Here is a 20,520-nt window from a genome sequence, read left to right on the forward strand (position 1 = left end):
CGATCAGGTTCACTTTAAAAACAAATGCAGTATGTAAATGTTGGGCTGGGCTGGTAAATCATGTTGCTGCTGACTTAAAAATCAGGTACTTATCAGCCCCTGGAATCTAGTGCTGTCTTCCCGCAACCGGTTCTTCTGATCGATGATTGATGCGGGTCCCTGGCACCGCCATCTTGGATTTGAGAGTTGGCTATGATTCCTCAAGATATTCCAATGTCATGCATGAGAATGCATGGTGAAGTAGGACTGGTCTTCCAGTCTCCTGGAACATGTGACATGTTCCACAAGGTTGCAGATGTGGACAGGGGAAGACCCAAGTGGAGTTCGTCCTTGCCTAGATGAGAGTTGAAGAAGTGGGATCTGGTGGGGAGGAGGGTTAGTGGCACTTTCACTTTTGATTGAAGGTCCACTTTAAGAATCATTGCTGCTGATTCTATATTTGTTATATACTGTATTCAACTTCCTGATCAGAGAGTTTTTCTGTTTGTAGTTTTTTACTTTTGTTTGTGATATATACTCTATAAAGCAGCAGTAGAGATCATTGCATTAAAATTTAGCAGCAGCAGAGTTTTGTACTATGTTAGCTATCGACAAAAGTAGAAGTTTGGATACTGTCTGAAGAAGAGACCAGCATGCCTCAAAAGCTTGCACTTCAATCTTTTTGGTACACCAGTAAATGGTATCACCCTGATCCAAAGTTTTGCATTATAAAATAATAACATCTGAGCAATATGATGACGTGAAGCAGAGCAGGCATGCTGAGGGTATTTATTGTTCCGTCTCATAAAAACTGATGAATAGTTACACCTTAGTGGTGCATTATCCCATGCACTTCAGTGCACCCTATTTATATTAAATGCGCTACCAATGCACCACAATGAACCTTTTAATGTGCATTGTAGTATGCTGAAACAAAGGTCCATTGTAGTGTGTTGTGTTGGGGGTGTGTGTTGGGATGCTCCAGGTTTTTACCTGCCTACAAGAGATTCAGTGTATAGGTGGGATAATAGTGCATTCTTTAAAAAAATAAAGGGCAGCTTTAACAAACATAAATATAACATGCTTGTTTAACCACTTACCGCTCCGGCGCAGTAGATTTACTGTGGTAGGGTGGCATGTGGAGGCTTAGTCACGTATATATACCTGAATGAGCTTGGTCCTGTATAGGAGTGTGCAGCACGCTCCTCTTGTAACCTCTGTGTCCACTGGTCCCAGTGGATCACTGTTACCGGTAACCAGATATGATGTAATCGCTATGATTGGTCATAGCAATCACATGATAACAATGTAAACAACCTGTCATGATTGGCTTTCCATTCATGAATTGGGCTTACTGTTGTGATCTTTGATTGGCCCACAGCAGTCACATGGTACCTTGCTACCTGTACCATGTGATTAGCTTAGCCAATCACAGATCACAATTAAAAGCAAGCTGTTCATGAATGGGAACCTAATTATGACAGCTAAAGCATTTGCTTATACAGTGGTCTTCACTGTATAAGCAATACCAGTGTAAAAAACAAAAAAATCCCTGATCAAGCCCCAGAGTAGTACATGGTACTGTGGTGACACTGAACTGCTGACAGTGTAAAAAAAATTGTAGGACATTTTTTTAAAATGTAAAAAAAAAAAATACAAAGTTAAATTGTGGTAACAGTGTGTAAGAAAAGAAAATCCAACAAATTTTGACAAAAAAAATTACAATTTCAAAAAACTTGCCATGCCTCTTACTAAATACCTCAGACTGTCTACTTTCCAAAAAGCAGTAATTTGGGGGACATTGTACTGTCCTGGCATTTTGGGGCCTCAAAAAATAAGGCAGTCAATATATCTGGATTGATCAATTTTCAAATATATATACTATATTTGTAGACACTATATTTTTCACACAAACCAATTAATATACACTTATTGGGATTTTTTTTACCAAACACATATAGCAGATTACATTTTTCTCTAAATTTGTGAATACATTTTTTGTTTTTTTTTGTTGGATATGTTACATAAATAAAGCTCCATGCATGCTAGCATTCTTTTAAGCTCCAAAAACTGTGATAATTGCAGTTTTTAGTAGCAATTTTGGAGCATTAGTGTTTTAATAGTGTTTTTACCGTACATGTAGAGGGGAATAAAAACTAGAAAAAAAGCTGTTATGAGCATTTTAGTGGCGTTTAGCAGCATTTAACATTTTTTCTGCTGGAAAAACACTCCAAAAAAACTCTACAAAATATCTTTTTTTTCTGCTTCTAGACGCTGAAGCGCAAAAAATGCTAATAGCCTAAAGTAGTGTGGCTGCACACATAGGATAACACTATTTAGCTTCTAAGGGCAGAAAAAAATATGCTGATAACAGCTTCTAGGAGTTTAAAAAAACGCTGGTGTGCATGGAGCCAGAAAGTGGAAATTATGGGGTTTTTGTTTTTTTTTCCAAAATGTTCATTCTTTTTTTGTTTATATAATTACAAATTAAAAACTCAGTGGCGATCAAATGCCACCAAAAGAAATCTCTATTTGTGTAAAAAAAAAAATATAAAAAGTTAATTTGGGTACAGTGTTGCATGACCATGCACTTGCACCAGTTAAAGTAGTGCAGTGCTGAATAGCAAATAATGGGCTGGTTATGAAAGAGGTAAAACCTTCCGGAGCTCAAGTGGTCAATTAGCTGTCCTTATTCTTGCAATATCCCATTTCACAACAGGTTGAATTTAACTGCCTGTTAGAGAAAAGTGTTATTTTAGACACTGAAACAAATACTGTAAATATCCGTTAAGTATGCATTTAGCAAGTAATTTGGTTCTAGTGACAAGTTCTCTTTAAGGATAATTTTCCTCTGCTTTCTGTCACTGTTAGTGAATAAATCCCTCATTTTTACTATGTACATGTTGTTTAAAGTAATGGAAAAGAACAGATTTTGCATACATAATTTAAGAATATTTTCAAGTACATAGCACTCTAGTGATGTATTCCCTGAAGTTTTCAGCTTTTGCCCAGGAGCATCCTGGACTCAGGGTGACAGCTAAGAGTTTTTCCTGTTATACAGCAAACTACTGCGCCCTCATGGGGATCTACACAGAGTTGACAAACATAAAATGAGGCCTGATGTCACTATATAGCAAACTAATGAACCTACTGCAGTTGTAACACTTTTTCCTTGCTTGTTGCAGGACTGTCTACTGTCACATGTTTTATTTAATGATTGCTTGCTTTGTTGTATATTCCCACAAAGGCTAGGTGTCTATTTTATGCAAAAATATAAAGAGTGCTTGTATGGTAGGTATATGTGAGCGCTCATAAATGGATATCAGCTGCTATGCACAAGGTAACCAAGTAAAACATTAAAATAGGCAAAATAAGTAATAGTGTGCAGCGCTAAAAATATTATAAAAAGGTATATAAAAGTATCATAAATATTCACGTAATGATTCTCAAAAGTAAACTCATGCGATATAAATATCAAAAGACATATAAAAGTTCATAAAGTGACTTTAACTGCTCATATATCCTGTGCAATACTGGAAATGGTGCTTGTGCAATCAGGTATGGAAGAAATGCACACTCACCGGAACGCACAAAATAGTGTGCGTTTTATATTGCACAAGCACTGTTTCCAGGATTGCACAGGATATATGAGCACTTAAAGTCACTTTATGAACTTTTATATGTCTTTTGATATTTATATCGCATGAGTTTACTTTTGAGAATCATTTTGTGAATATTTATGATACTTTTATATACCTTTTTCACTTTTTTAAATATTTTTAGCGCTGCACACTATTATTTATAAAGAGTGCTTGCAAAGCATAATTAATTTTAATTATTTCAAGATCATGCTTCTTCATTAAAATACAAATATTTCATGTTGTACATAGTGGCTAAGTGGTTAGCACTTTTGCCTGGCAGTACTAGGGTCTCTGGTTTGAATCCCAACCACAGCATTACCTGCATGGAGTTTGCATGTTCTCCCTGTGCCTGCATAGATTTCCTCTGGATTTCCTCCCACAATCCAAATACATTATGGTAGGTTAATTGGCTCCTATCTAAATTGGCCCTAGTATGTGTATGTATGAATGTAAGTTAGGGATCTTAGATTGTACGCTCCTTGAGGGTTAGGGACTGATGTGAATGTACAATATATATGGAAAGCGCTGTGTAAATTGACGGCGCTATATAAGTACCATAAATAATAACAATAAATATGAAGTTAAAATAGCAGTAAAATATTTTTATTCATTTAAAAATAGTACTTTTTTTTCTTCTATTGCTGGTTATAGTCCTGGATTTCCTGTGGCTATCAGTGTGATGTTGCTCATTGTGACTTCAGATGTGAATATGTTTTTGGACAAATCAGGGATACATTTTGAATAGGATCTTTTAAATTTCAATGAGTAATATATTTGTTATTGTCTCATCTTTGTTTTCTTTCCTTCTCCCTTCACCTTTCCTTCAGTTTTATCCCTTCCTTTTTTTCTTCCTTTGCCCATCTTTTCCTCTCCCCTTTTTTCTTTTTTATGTTTTATTCTTCCCTTTTTCTTCTTTGCCTATGCCCATCTTCTCCTTCCATTTCTCTTCCCTCCTTGCCCATTTCCTTTTTCTTCATTCCTCCTACCCCTTCTTCCTTTTTCTTTCCCACCCTTGTCCCCTTCACACCTCCTTCCCTCTCCCTTATTTTACTTTCATATTTTCTTCTCCACTTATTGTTTTCTTTCCTCTCTTTTTCCTTTTTTAACCACTTGCTGTCTGGCTGTTGTACTTAAATGGCCACAAAGCTCTCCCCATGAGGGCATATTAAAACATCCTCCTACTCTTGCCACTCATGCATATTTTGTAGCACCACTTGTGCATGCCATTTGTACACAGCAGACCACAGACGCCAATTTAATTGCCATTTCATTACCATGTGATCACGGTGACCAGTCACAGTAAGGCATTGTTGTCTGCACCCCTGTTAGGCATATTAACCCTCTCCAGTTATCCTGTTTACCATTATCACCGAGCGTGAAAGTGAGAGAAAATACCAAATTTTGGGTTGCCACCAGAACAGACATAGAGGGGAAATCTTCCTGTGGGGCCACTAGTTCTGGTGACAACCAGAGATTCCCTCACTTTAAAGGGATTTCCTCCTGCCGAGATTCCCAGGTCTTGTACTAAGAATCAGGAACTGGGAGTCCCGCTTCCTTATCACCTGACCACTGTGATAGCCTATGATTGATCAGTCACTGTTCATCCCACCCATGTTTTCTTTTTACTGCTGAATGGAGAGAAAGGTACATTGTATCTTTTTCTCCTTTCCAGAGGAGAATAATGTAAACAAACAAAAATGTGAGTAAAAATAAGAATAAAAAAATAGGTATGGTTTGATCTAGGTCAGTGTCAGGGTTAGGGTCAAAGGTCAGGATCAGTGTAATCTAGGTAGGATTAAAAGAAAAAGCAAAATTTGTGCTATTGTTTCTGGGTCCTACTACAGGCACAAACAGCAAATATACACATATGTGGTATTGCTGTGATTGTCCGGAGCAGAAGAAATTATTTGGGTTTTTTTTAATGACAAGTTATGGTAATAGCAAGAAATATACAGCTACATTTAAAACATTTTTTTTTAACTATTTTGGGTCAGTTTTTCTTTGATAATAAAAAAAAAATCAGGAGATAACCATTAGCATTTACCATCTTCTTTGTTCTGAAAGAAACAAGATATAATCTATCTGACTGCAGTAAGTAGTTGTAATGATATGTACAATTTTACCAATACATGTCAAAGTTGCAAAATTGGGTCTGGACATTAGGATTTGTTTTACCCTTCATCATGAAGGGGTTAAATATCAATAGTTCATGTACATACCTCCCAGCTTTCTGAGATGAGAAAGAGGGATACCTTCTAGCACTTAGTATTTAGGCAGTGGACACACCCATGCCATGCCCTCAGTTATGTAGACCATTAGGAATTTATATGCCAACATAATTGGTTATACCCAGAATAGTTTTTTTCCCCACATTTACATTTCCTTCACGTTTACGTTTTCCTTTATACTGGTTTTCCATATTCAGAAAAACATTTTTAGTAGTTAAAATAACATGACATGCAATAACAGTGCCTTCATACTATAAAAGTGTAATTATTACTGACTGATTACTAATACATATTTGGCAATTGTATTTCAGCTTAACTCTGACATCCAGCCTTTCATAAATGGGAAGCAATCAGGAGGTTCTTTCAGCCTGAATTCTGCCCCTGTTGTTCTTCACCAAGAATCTATAGGAAGAGAAGTCTGGATGCAACAGGTTAAAGAGGTAAGCAGTCAAGTTCATTGCTTTTGTTTTTGCTTCTGTGATTGTATTTGTTAAGACAGAACTTCACACTCTCAATCAGCAGTTTTAATCCTTATGCTGCTAGCATTAGTAAATAGATAGGAAAGTATATCATATTTATTTGTTTTAAACTTTTTTTTAACATTTCTTCAGCTACTTCCTGGTTTCCAGGCCTAGGCAAATTATGTATTACATCCCAGGAGGCTTTAGGAGGGGAGGAAGGATTTTTTCAGCTACTGTAACTACACAAACCTGCCTGCATGCCTGAGCTAATGGCAGATGGACTCAAGGAAGTAAATGCTACATAAATGCTACATAAATCATCTGCCCTTACTCAAGATTGGCATGACCAGAAATGCTTGGGGGTGTTTTTCAAAGTGATTTCTCAGCAAAATAAAGCATGGAAACATGGGTGGATGGGGGAGTTTGCGTTAAACATTAGAAATAAATTCAATAGCCTTTTTGGTTTCTGGTGCTCAGAGGCAGAGTAGTTCCACTTTAAAGTGGGCGTCTAAACAAAATTAAAACAAAATACCAGTTGATTCTGCTAGAAATCTAGTGAACCCCTAACTTCTTTATTGTCCTAACAACACAATATCCCTGATAAACTGAAATTCCAAGCGGTGTTTGATTAAGTGTGTTCCTAACTTCCTGTTTGAGCTGTCAATCCCGCAAGGCAAAGTAATGCAAACATGAGCAGTGAAACACATCCTGAATCAGATTTACTACAACGTTATAGCCTGCATCATACATTCCTTTTTTGACTTCTGTAAAGTAACACTTTACTGCTGAATGAAACTTGTCCCTGACCAATTTTTGAATATGCATCTGTTTAGAGTGGAAATCTGTCTTCAGTAATCATTTTGTTTTTGAACTCCACAAACTGTTGCACTTGGCTGCCCAAGAATACAGATGCACAGGTCTTAAACCCTTTCAATGCTAGGCCCTATGCTCCTCTTTTAAACCCAGGTAGCTAAACCATTTTTGTAATTTTCCATTGCTTTTTTATTTTTCCATTACAGCTTTCAGAGTTTGTAAAAGACCCCCCAAACCATGTATTTTCTGAAAGCACATGACCAGTACAATAAAAAGAAGGTGCTATTGGTTTTTTAGGCCTCACAATAGTTGCGAAAATGTTTATTAAATCGCTATTTTCATTAAAAAAAACACTTATTAGCACACATAACAATATAACTTACAAAATTCCTGATACTTTCTACTAAGGTCCCATTTAAGCAGGCTATGAGCAGGTTGTGGGTGCAAGAATCATACCTGTTCCCTCACCCGCAGCCAAATCGCGACCTTCATTCTAAATGGCACCCCCACGCATCTCAGCCCAAATCGCAAACATGGTGCAGGAATTGCAGGGAAAAAGACCATGCAGTTTCCCTGCGGATATGTTTTGGAAAAGGTGCATGCACTTTTTTTCCACGTAAAATATGGGCACAGCAGCCTATTCCATTGTTTGCCCACATAAACGTGGGCCACATGGCCCGCATTAGTGTGAATCTAGCCTTAATACTTTTTAAATTTTTATTTATGTATTTACAACTTTATGTGTTTATTTATATTACCAAATAAAATTTATTTTTAATATTTTTTGGGGGACGGGGGCGCTCTTAAGAGACATCAGGGGTCTAAATAGACCTTTAATGTCTCTTTTTTTGAAACAGAGAAAGGGACTGAAGACAGTCCCTTTCTCTGCACCCTGAGCTGCACTGAAGATGAATGAGATAAGAGTCTTTATAGATGCCTAATTCATTCATAAAACGAAACATAGTAAACAGCGTTTATTATATTTCATTCACAGACTGACACATAGTAAATACAGCTTACTACCGGTATGTGTCAGTGATTAATGAATACAGAAGCAATCTGTACTGACCACTGTAGACACTGAAGAAAGGAAGGAGAGCTGGTAAACACATTCTTACCAGCACCCCCCCCCCCCCTCCATTCTGACAGCTGTTGGCTGTGCACGGCTCTCCCTCACCCCCGTTCTCCATTCTGACAGCTGTCAGCGCTGCAGCCGGTGGGATAGTGAGGAGGGAGAACTGGCTAGCGGGGGGGGGGGGCGAGAGGGGGGAGATCAGGAGTGCCACAGGAGATGGAGGGTTGCAGAGAACTGGGGAAAGCTACAGCAGTGCTCTTCCTACTCACCCCTCTCTCCATCCTGACAGATATCAGTGCTGCAGCTGGCAGGAGGGTGAGAGCTGGCTAGCAGCGCTGCATGGGGGGGGGGGGCACGGGAGATCGGGAGTGCCACAGGGGATTGGGGGATGAAGAAAAGTGGGGAGAGCCACGGCAGTGCTCTTCCTCCTCACCCCTCTCTCCATCCTGACAGATGTCAGCACTGCAGGTGACAGGAGGGTGAGGAGGGAGAGCTGGCTAGCAACGCTGCATGGGGGGGCCATGGGAGATTGGGGTGATTGGTGGGGGGGAGGGGTGGTTTGCCCTGAAGAGGGGATCACAGCAGCAAGGATTAGTTATTTCTTTAGGCTGTGGCTCCCATGTAATTACTGGTGGGTGAGGCAGAGGAGGGAAGTCATTAATTGCATGGGAGCCACAGAGGATCGGTGCTGGGGGGGGTATGCGTGGGTTGGGGGGGTGGATCAGTGCTGGGGGACACAGATAAGAGGTCAGTATGGGGGCAGGGGGTTTCTAGCTTAGAAGCTAGGAAGAAGTGGAGGAGAAAAGGCAGTGGGTGAGAGGTACAGCAGCAGTGGCAGGTTGGGGGGAGGGGGGTGTCACATTTTAAGTTAGTAGCTCCGATTAGCGGCTTGTTAGCCGTTAATTAAAGCTATTATTTTGTTCAGCAGAGTCTGCTGAACAGTTCTACTATAAGTTCATGGTTACTGAAGTGACCATGAGCTTCAGCAGAAGCAGGAATGTCATGTCCATATGGTGTACAGACCTGGCAAGCTAGAAGCAGTGCTGTAGATCCGTATGCCACACGGACCTGGCAGTGAAAGGGTTAAACCTGTTACAGAGACTTTGCGAAAGAAGAGACAGCCTAATTTACAGTGTTCTGAAAATGTATTTGTCCCCTTTCCTGATGTTATTGACATGCAATTTTCATCACATGTCGGTAACAACCCATGCAATCCATCCATACTTACAAATATATCGAATAGCTGCAACAATACAATGAGATATTTATCACAAAAAAAAGAAACTTAAAATATACCTGTTGCACTAATCATACAAATCTAATGAAACACAAAATATAACAAATTTTCAAATATAGTGAAAAAAAGGTTTCTTCCATCCACTGATCCATTCTATATACAGTATGTCTCTGCAATAAAATAAACCTACCTGCCTGCTCCCAGTCTTCATTAGAATGTACACTGGGCTGTGTATGCAGAGATCAGGATGCATTCTCAGCATAGTGCCTAGGTGCTGGAATGAATGAACAGACTGCATATGTGCAGAATTTACATGATCATGCACCTGCCAATCAAAACAGCCGAAGACTTGGGACCCGGAAGAAGATGGGGAGAAGATTGATTGCATGGGTTGTTACCGACATGTGGTGAAAATTTCATGTCAACAGCATCTTTAGAAATATATTTACTGAGAAAAATGGTGACGTGTTCAATACTTATTTTACCCGTTGTGTATATATATATATATATATATATATATATATATATATATATATATATATATGGAAGGCTGTCCACAAGGTTTAGGAGTGTGTCTATGGGAATGCTTGAGCATTCTTCTAGAAGCACGTTTGTTAGGTCAGGCACTGATGTCAGACTAGAAGGCCTGGCTCGCAGTCTCAGGCCAAGGAACACATCACACAGGTCAGGGATAAAGTTGTGAAGACATTTAAAGCAGGGTTAGGTTATAAAAAAAATATCCCAAGCATTGAACATATCATGGAGCACTGTTCAATCCATCATCCGAAAATGGAAAGAGTATGGCACAACTGCAAACCTACCAAGACGTGGCCGTCCACCTAAACTGATAGGCCTGGCAAGGAGACCATTAATCAGAGAAGCAGCCAAGAGACCCTGGAGGAGCTGCAGAGATCCACAGCTCAGGTGAAAGAATATGTCAACAGGACAACTATTAGTTATGCACTCCGCAAATTTGGTCTTTATGGAAGAGTGGCAAGAAGAAAGACATTGTTGAAAGAAAGCCATAAGAAGTCCCTTTTGCAATTTGCAAGAAGCCATGTGGAGGACATAGCAAACATGTGGAAGAAGGTGCTCTGGTCAGATGAGACCAAAATTTAATTTTTTAGCCTAAAAGCAAAATGCTATGTGTGTCAGAAAACTAACTCTGCACACCACCCTTAACACACCAGTAGCAACATCATGTTGTGAGGATGCTTTTCTTCAGTAGGGCCATGGAAACTGGTCAGAGTTGATGGGAAGATGGATGGAGCCCAATACAGAGCAATCTTAGAAGAAAACTTGTTTGAGTCTGCAAAAAGACTTGAGACTTGGGTGAAGGTTCACCTTCCAGCAGGACAACGGCCCTAAACATACAGCCAGAGCTACAATGAAATGGTTTAGATCAGCATCCACTAAATGGCGGACTGCGGTCCACGAACGACCCCAGCAGCGCTTCTGCCAGGCCACCAGCCCGCAATGACCAATGACAGATCCACCGCTGATCAGGGGGCAGTTGTCACGGCAACATGACATCATGTGTGTGTCCCGCCCCTTTCAGCTCACTGTCTCTCCAGCTCCCTCTCCCTGTCTGTGCACAAGTGTCCAGCAAGGATTCCGGCACAGCTTCTGTCTGCCCTCAAGATACGGTAGTCTTACTGGGGCATTCTGATAGGCACATTGAATGTTAAAGGGCACTCTGATGGTCACAGCATAGAATGTGCCCATCAGAGTGCCCCTTAATATAACATGTGCCCATCAGAGTGCTCCTTAATATAAATGTGCCCATCAGAGTGCTCCTTAATATAAAAGTGCCCGTCAGAGTGCTCCTTAATACAAATGTGCCCGTCAGAGTGCACCTTAACTTAAAATGTGGCCATCAGCATGCCCCTTATTTTATGTTAAGAGGCACTCTGATGGGCACATTTTATGTTAAGGGACACATATGCAAAAAACAAAAAAAAAATACAATTTATATATATATATATATATATATATATATATACAGTTGCAAGAAAAAGTATGTGAACCCCTTGGGATTCCGTGGAGTTTTGCATGAATTTAGCATAAAATGTGCTCTGAACATCATCTAAGTCACAACAATAGAAGAACACAGTCTGCTGAACATAATACTACACAAACATTAGATGTTGCCATGGTTTAATTGCACATAACATGTAAACATTCACAGTGCAGGGAGGAAAAAGTATGTGAGGCCCTAGCTTAATGACTTCTCCCAGAGCTAATTGGAGCCAGGAGTGAGCCAACCTTGACTCCAATCAGTGTGATGATATTGGATGTGTTGCTGACAACTGTCCTGCCCTTAAAAAACACACCCCTGTTTTGGGTTTACTGGTTTCAAGAAGCACTGTCTGATGTGAACCATGCCTCGCAGAAAAGAGCTCTCAGAAGACCTACGATCAAGAATTATTGACTTGCATGAAGCTGGAAAGGGTTACAAAAGTATCTCCTTGAGCCTTGATGTTCCTGTGTCCACGGTAAGACAGACTGTCTACAAATGGAGAAAGTTTAGCACTGTTGCTACTCTCCCTAGGCGTGGTCCTCCTGTAAAAATGACTGCAAGAGCACAGCGCAGAATGCTGCATGAGATAAAGAAGAATCCCAGAGTGTCAGCTAAAGACCTACAGAAATCTCTGGCACATGCTAACATTTTTAGTGACACATCTACAATAAGGAAAACATGAAACAAGAATGGAGTACATGGGAGGACACCACGGAGGAAGCCATTGCTGTCCAAAAAGAATATTGCAGCACGTTTGAAGTTTGTAAAAGAGCACCTGGATGTTCCACAGCACTACTGGCAGAATATACTGTGGACAGATGAAACCAAGATTGAGTTGTTTGGGAAGAACACACAACACTATGTGTGGAGAAAAAAAAGGCACAGCACACCAACATCAAAACCTCATCCCCACTGTGAAACATGGCGGAGGGAGCATCATGGTTTGGGGCTGCTTTGCTGCCTCAGGGCCTGGACGGATTGTTGTCATTGATGGGAAAATGAATTCCAGAGTTTATCAAGACATTTTGCAGGAAAACGTACGACCATCTGTCCGCCAACTGAAGCTCCGCAGAGGATGGGTGATGCAACAGGACAATGACCCAAAGCATACAAGTCATTCAACAAAACAATGGCTACAACAGCACAGAATACGCCTTCTGGAGTGGCCCAGTCAGAGTCCTGACCTCAACCCCATTGAAATGCTGTGGCATGACCTTAAGAGAGCGATTCACACCAGACATCCCAAGAATATTGCTACACTGAAACAGTTTTGTGAAGAGGAGTGGTCCAAAATGACTCCAGATCGTTGTGCAGGTCTGATCTGCAACTACAGGAAACGTTTGGTTGAGGTTATTGCTGCCAAAGGAGGGTCAGCCAGTTATTAAGTCCAAAAGTTCACATACTTTTTCCTCCCTGCACTGTGAATGTTTACATGTTATGTGCAATTAAACCATGGCAACATCTAATGTTTGTGTAGTATTATGTTCAGCAGACTGTGTTCTTCTATTGTTGTGACTTAGATGACGTTCAGAGCACATTTTATGCCCAATTCATGCAAAACTCCACGTAATCCCAAGGGGTTCACATACTTTTTCTTGCAACTGTATGTATATATATATACAGGTGAAACTTGAAAAATTAGAATATCGTGCAAAAGTTCATTTATTTTAGTAATGCAACTTAAAAGGTGAAACTAATATATGAGATAGACTCATTACATGCAAAGCAAGATAGTTCAAGCCGTGATTTGTCATAATTGTGATGATTATGGCTTACAGCTCATGAAAACCCCAAATCCACAATCTCAGAAAATTAGAATATTGTGAAAAGGTGCAATATTCTAGGCTCAAAGTGTCCCACTCTAATCAGCTAATTAAGCCATAACACCTGCAAAGGGTTCCTGAGCCTTTAAATGGTCTCTCAGTCTGGTTCAGTAGGAATCACAATCATGGGAAAGACTGCTTACCTGACAGTTGTGCAGAAAACCATCATTGACACCCTCCATAAGGAGGGAAAGCCTCAAAAGGTAATTGCAAAAGAAGTTGGATGCTCCCAAATTGCTGTATCAAAGCACATTCATAGAACGTTATGTAGAAGGGAAAAGTGTGGAAGAAAAAGGTGCACAAGCAGCAGGGATGACCGCAGCCTGGAGAGGATTGTTAGGAAAAGGCCATTCAAAAGTGTTGGGGACTTTCACAAGGAGTGGACTGAGGCTGGAGTCAGTGCATCAAGAGCCACCACACACAGATGGATCCTGGACATGGGCTTCAAATGTCGTATTCCTCTTGTCAAGCCACTCCTGAACAACAAACGTCAGGAGCGTCTTACCTGGGCTAAAGAAAAACAGACCTGGTCTGTTGCTCGTTGGTCCAAAATCCTCTTTTCTGATGAGAGCAACTTTTGCAGAAGAATGGAGAGGTACACACTGCAAGATGCTTGAAGTCCTGTGTGAAGTTTCCACAGTCTGTGTTGATTTGGGGAGCCATGTCATCTGCTGGTGTTGGTCCACTATGCTTTATTAAGTCCAGGGTCAACGCAGCCATCTACCAGGAGATTTTGGAGCACTTCATGCTTCCTTCTGCAGACGAGCTTTATGGGGATGCTGACTTCATTTTCTAGCAGGACTTGGCACCTGCCGACACTGCCAAAAGCACCAAAACCTGGTTCAGTGACTGTGGGATTACTGTGCTTGATTGGCCAGCAAACTCGCCTGACCTGAACCTCATAGAGAATCTATGGGGCATTGCCAAGAGAAAGATGAGAGACCATGAGACCGAACGGTGCAGAAGAGCTGAAGGCCGCTATTGAAGCATCCTGGTCTTCCATAACACCTCAGCAGTGCCACAGGCTGATAGCTTCCATGCCATGCCGCATTGAGGCAGTAATTGCTGCAAAAGAGGCCCAAACCAAGTACTGAGTACATATGCATGCTTATACTTTTCAGAAGTCCGATATTGTTCTATGTACAATCCTTGTTTTATTGATTGCATGTAATATTCTAATTTTCTGAGATTGTGGATTTGGGGTTTTCATGAGCTGTAAGCCATAATCATCATAATTATGACAAATCACGGCTTGAACTATCTTGCTTTGCATGTAATGAGTCTATCTCATATTTTAGTTTCACCTTTTAAGCTGAATTACTGAAATAAATGAACTTTTGCACGATATTCTAATTTTTCGAGTTTCACCTGTATATATGCATATGTGTCACACAAAGCTTCAGATTATCAAATTTTAATATTACACAAAGATAACCAGAGTAAATACAAAATGCAGTTTTTAAATGATGATCTTGTTAAGAGGCAAAAACTGTCCAAGCCTGCCTGGCCCTATGTGAAAAAGTAATTGCCCTCCTCCCCTTGCTATATCATGAATGAACTGTGATTAACCACATTGCTTGGAAAGCTGAGTTAAATTTCACTTGCTACACCCAGGCCTGATTACTGCCTGTTGAATCAAGAAATATAAGCTGTCTGACAAAAAGAAGCACACTAAAAGATCTCAACAAAAGCAACAAATCATGCCACGATCTAAAGAAATTCAAGAACGGATGAGAAACAAAGTAATTGACATGTATCAGTCTGGAAAGGGTTACAAAGCAATTTCTAAGGCTTTGGGACTCCAGCAAATCACAGTAAGAGCCATTATCCACAAATGGAGAAAACTTGGAACATTGGTGAACCTTCCTGGGAGTGGCCAGCCTGCCAAAATTACTCCAAGAGAACAATGACGGCTCATCCAGTAGGTCATAAAAGAACCAAGAACAACATCTAAAGAACTGCACACCTCACTTGCCTCAGTTAAGGTCAGTGTTCCTAATTCAACAATAAGAAAGAGAATTGGCAAAAATGGCATCCATTTGAGAATTCCAAGGCGAAAGCCACTACTGACAAAAAGAACACAAAGGCTCATTTCACATTTACCAAAAAACATCTTGATTATCCCCAACACTTTAAGCCAAATATTCTGTGGACTGATGAGACAAAAGTTGAACTTTTTGGAAAGTGTGCGTTCCGGTACATCTGGTATAAATCTAACACACCATTTCATAAAAAGAACATCATACCAACAGTCAAACATGGTGGTGGCAGTGTGATGGTATGGGGCTGCTTTGCAGCTTCAAGACCTGGACCACTTCCATAATTGATGGAACCATGAATTCTGAACTCTACCAGCAAATCCTGAAGGAGAATGTCCGTCCATCAGTTTGTGGACCGCAAGTTCAAGCACACTTGAGTTATGGAGCAGAACAATGATCTGAAACACAACAAAATTAAGGTTTTTGTGTGGCCTAGTCAAAGTCTGGACTTAAATCCATCCATAAACCCTCCAGTGTGGCTGAATTAAAACGATTCTGCAAAGAAGAGTAGGCCAAAATTCCTCCACAGCGATGTGAAAGACTCATTGCCAGTTATTGCAAATGCTTGATTACAGTTGTTGCTGCCAAGGGTCTCACAACCAGTTATTAAGTTTAGGGGGCAATTACTTTATTACATAGGGCCAGGCAAATTTGGACAGATTTTTTTAAATAAAATCGTTTAAAAACTGCATTTTGTATTTATTCATTGTGTAATATTAAAATTAGTTTGATGATCTGAGTCATTTAAGTGTGACAAATATGCAAAAAAAAAAAATCAGGAAGGTGGCAAATACTTTATCACAGCACTGTACCTCTAACTGTGTTGCACATATTATTATTATTATTATTATACAGGATTTATATAGCACCAACAGTTTGCTCAGCGCTTTACAATATAACAGGAGACAATACAGCAACGATACAGTTCAATACAAGAGGGTTAGGAGGGCCCTGCTCCTTGGAGATATGCTTGATAAATGCCCCCACTGTGTTTCTGGCAGATCAACAGGTATTTTTAAAACATGGAAAAATGGGCGGAGATGTATGGATTATATATATGTATTTTGTTGAACCTGTACTGCGTGGGCAGTCAGTATAGTCAGTATACCTGAACTTGGACAAGGAGAGACTGTTACCAAATAGGTCATCATCTTGCCCAGAAAGACTGTAGGGGATTTTCACTGACTTCAATTATGGCATATGTATTAAATTCCAAACATTTACATGCCATTGCACACAGCATCTTTATCTGTACCTTTGTTGTGTATTTATTGTTGCATTTATAAGTAGTATCTGTAAAGTAAATTTTATAAGTAGTGCAGCAATTATAGGCTGTACTGTTTGAACAGAAAGTTTGGTAGTAAAGATCTGTAAAAGGTATTATGAATATAGTTTCCAGACTATCAAAGCAGATTGTTCTGTACATAATTAGAATAATTGTCCCAGCCAATCCCATACTTTGCAACCAAATATAAATGTAACTAGTCATCTGCTTTAGGGTTTGTTCACACCACCCTGTTGCAGTAATGCACATGTAATGCGTTGATGCGATGTTGTGCCATTTCTTTGAATGGAAAACCCATCATATTGCTGTCAAGAAATGGCACCTCACTATTTTTCACTTTTGTATTTATTGCTTTTGTGGTGTGATTTCACATTTTAGTGGGTGGCTGCTCCACTAGGATTTTGTGGTTTTTTTGGTGTTTAAGTATAAATCAGGACTAGCGTGGAGATCTTCATTGTTCTACTTGCATCATTTTTTTGCAGTGGAATGCAACGCACATTAGTACCTCTCATTGAGCTGTGCTGAAACACACCTCTGCCTACATGTGTTAGTGAACCATTCAAATGAATGCATCAATGCACTACATTGCCATGGCAAGTGTTGCAGGAATGCGAACGGTAATGTGCACAACAGGATGATGTGAATAGACCATTAAACATAGCCTAGCAAGTGTTAGAGCCTGCTCCAGGATTATTTAAATTTTTCATACTAAAGCTCACAAAGGTTCTACAATTTGATGCCATTACTTGATTCTATAATTTAACCACTTGCCGTCCATAGGCCTTGTATATATTACCTAGAATTCAAGTGGTTAAAACAGACTCATGACTGCAGCCAGTGGTGTATTTAGGTTTTGTGCTGCCCTAGCTGGTGACCGGCTTTTCAGTAAAAGTAATCTACATTATACTATATAAAAATCAGGCAAGACAGTGTCTTTACTCAATACAGTGTAATAATCAATATACTAATAATAATAAACCCTGCACACTGTAAGGCTAAGTTCACATCTATGCAGTTTGCGTTTGACCCGTTTCTGCATTGCGTTTTGCGTTTTTGCACCTGCGTTTTTTGATGCTTTTTTTCCTACATTTTCTTTTTGCTAGGCAGATTTAAAATGCAAAATGCACCAAAAATGCACTACATGCTTTTCTGAAGCGTTTCCATTGCAGTCTGTAGAACCAAAAACACAACTTTTTGCATTCAAAAGAGTCCCTGACCCTTTCCAAAAAATGCACTGAATGAAAACACGGAGATGTGAACGTGTCCTTTAGGAAATCATGTTAAATGGACTGTAGTGCATTTCTGCAAAATGCTGCGGAAAATGCTTAGGTGTGAACCTAGGGTAAAAGAAACTCCTACAGCAAAACATTATATTACTCATGAAAAGTCTCTTAAATAGTGTAAATAAATCATCCTTCTACATTCTTCATCCTCTTGAAAACATGCTAAACTTTATTACTGTGTGTATCCACCACCTGAGTATAGTCATCCACTCAATAGAAATATGTGACCTTACTATTATTTTAGGTCTCATGCACGTTTAGTGGGGTATCAACACACTATTAGATTTTTCCTCTGGTTCACTACCATAACATCCACATCTCATTGTACCTAGACCGTATGTAAAAAAAGAAAAAACAAAATGTAGTGCTCAAAATAGTGTTATACCATTAAAAACACCTTTTATTTCAAATCAGAAAAACACCTCTAGTACATGCATTCACATTTTATGGTGCAACAGTCTACACCAATATGACAAGCTTGATTTGATTCAACCTCTGTGCCTCAGCAACTAGTGTATCAGAGCTGTAACAAGCATCTCTCCTCCCGCCTAGTACTTCAGTTTGCCACCAGAGCTTTCCACTTGAAAGCTGTCAGAATGTCAATGCTAGTATGTGGCTCAGCCACATCTGCTGGCGCAGCATTTCGTCACAACAGGACTTTGTCTAGGGATTGTATATACACAAAAGTGATCTACAGCCAACATATCACTTTTACCGCTTCTGCCCGGCCAGGTTCCCAGGCCCTCCTGTTCCTTGGGGGATCCTGGGGCAACAGAAAATGGTTTCAGGAAGAAGAGAAGAAGCAGACTGAGGAACATCAGTTCCCCTTTCTGCTCTGTGATCAAGGAGCCTGGAGGCATTTAGTACTGAGGGTTTCCAGTTTGAGTGCTGTCTGAGTTCCAGCTGAAATGCCAGGTAAACAGCAGAAATCTATACTTGATGGCTGTAGTGGGGGGCAAGAAAAACACTTGGGATCTAATAGAGTAGACCCCTGATGTCTCCATTAAGATAACCTGTTACCTGCCTAGGCTATCACACAGGGGCTTGTTAGCCCTCTTGAGATAGTAATACAGTCAAATTTAAAAAGAAGAAAAAGTGTTTTTAAAAAAAAATGCAATTAAAATGAATACATCCACGCACATGCAACACCAGTTGCACCACGAATGTTAGGTATTGCTTCGTACACTGGAGTGAGAGCAATAAGTCTACAACCATAGTTCACAGTTACCTATAAGCTGATGACCTGTAAAGGCTTTTAAACCATCACCTATGGACAGTTTTGGGTACCATAGTCTTTTGCCATTTCATGTGAGTGCAGTTTTAAGACTAGACATGTACTAGACATGTTTGGTATCTATTTACTCAGTGCAACCCCATATTTTATATTTTACAACAAATTGGATATTATACTGTGTTTGTGTGCACTAAAATTCATCGTAAGTAAGATTCAGTGTATTTTTACCTGGAAATATTGATATGATAAATATTTTCACAAGTATTGTGCAAATATCATGCAAAAATTAAATTTGATGCCATTTCAGTCTACAAGGTCTTTCCTTTAAGAAAATATATACTTGTTTGGAGTTTTAAGTGCAAAAAATACAAACTTTACCATGTGCTTGATAAATGTAAAAACTGCCTCGGATGCAAGGCCTATGGCTCCTTCGGTTGTCAGTCAAACTCCTGGGGGGTGTTTACTAGTGCAGTGTGTATCTCTGGATGCACACACCCCGGCTCGAGAGCACACCAACAAGTGTGCCCACCTTACCACACGCTTGCTGAGGGGCACCCAGGGGAAGGAGAAGTGAACAGCACCAACGGGGGACTCCAGAAGAAGAGGTAAGGGCCCGCTCTGAGCAATATCCTTGTACACAGATGCAAATTATAACATCTTTTTTTCTTTTAAATAAAAAAAAAAAAAACTTTTTAGTGTCACTTTAATAAGCAAAATTTCAACTATAATATCTATCTGAAAATTCTCTTTGATAAAACCTGTTTTGGGATCAGATTACCATAATATGAACATTATATGTCTTCCAATTATTGGCTTCATAGAGTAGAAAGTAATGTTAGCTCAATTGCTGCATTAAAATGGGCATTACAGCTCTACTCATCTGTTGTTTTTTATTTAAAAGACTTTACATAGACTTTTCTAAGTCAATAAACAGCAATATTGCTGCTATAAAATAGTGAAAATAGGGCTGTAAATAGGTCAGAGTTTGCTGAGAATGGCGGTAATGTAGCAGAAACTGTTTGTATATCTGACCTTTTGTTCATCAGTGAATTGTGTTGCTGGCTTTTTAGATAGTTTCCATTAATTTTCTGCATGTTAACCCAAGAGAATAATTGCACCCTTTGGGGTCGTCACATGCGGTAGGAGGAGAATACACAGGTTGATTGAAAACAGAAAGAAGTAGAGTTTATGCACATAACGAATCAATTAGGTTTCATATTTTTAAACAAATATTCACATAGTTGATATAATCAACACTCTTTTGTTCCTGTTTTCCTAAATTTCCCTAATGTTAGAATATATGCCATAGATTCCATTTGCAGGTGCTGTAGGGGATGCAGTGTGAGGGAGACGGAAAGCACCACATTACTGAGTGTACAGGTGGTTCTGGTGATTTATTCAC

At 39.7% G+C, this 20,520-nt stretch overlaps 1 protein-coding gene across 2 annotated transcripts in view; it reads left to right on the forward strand.

Annotated features, from left to right (window-relative positions):
- PDSS2 (decaprenyl diphosphate synthase subunit 2) overlaps positions 1-20,520 on the forward strand; it is a 235,444-nt gene that overhangs the window by 197,477 nt on the left and 17,447 nt on the right. For both annotated transcript variants that reach the window (XM_089664931.1, XM_089664937.1), the window contains one exon: positions 6,160-6,288. In XM_089664931.1, coding sequence (XP_089521057.1) covers positions 6,160-6,288 — 129 coding nt within the window. The remainder of the gene's footprint in view (positions 1-6,159; positions 6,289-20,520) is intronic.

Source organism: Staurois parvus, unplaced genomic scaffold (assembly GCF_062004578.1).
Source record: "Staurois parvus isolate SC_StPar_1 unplaced genomic scaffold, SC_StPar_1.0 ptg000048l, whole genome shotgun sequence".
Classification (NCBI taxonomy): Eukaryota; Metazoa; Chordata; class Amphibia; order Anura; family Ranidae; genus Staurois; species Staurois parvus.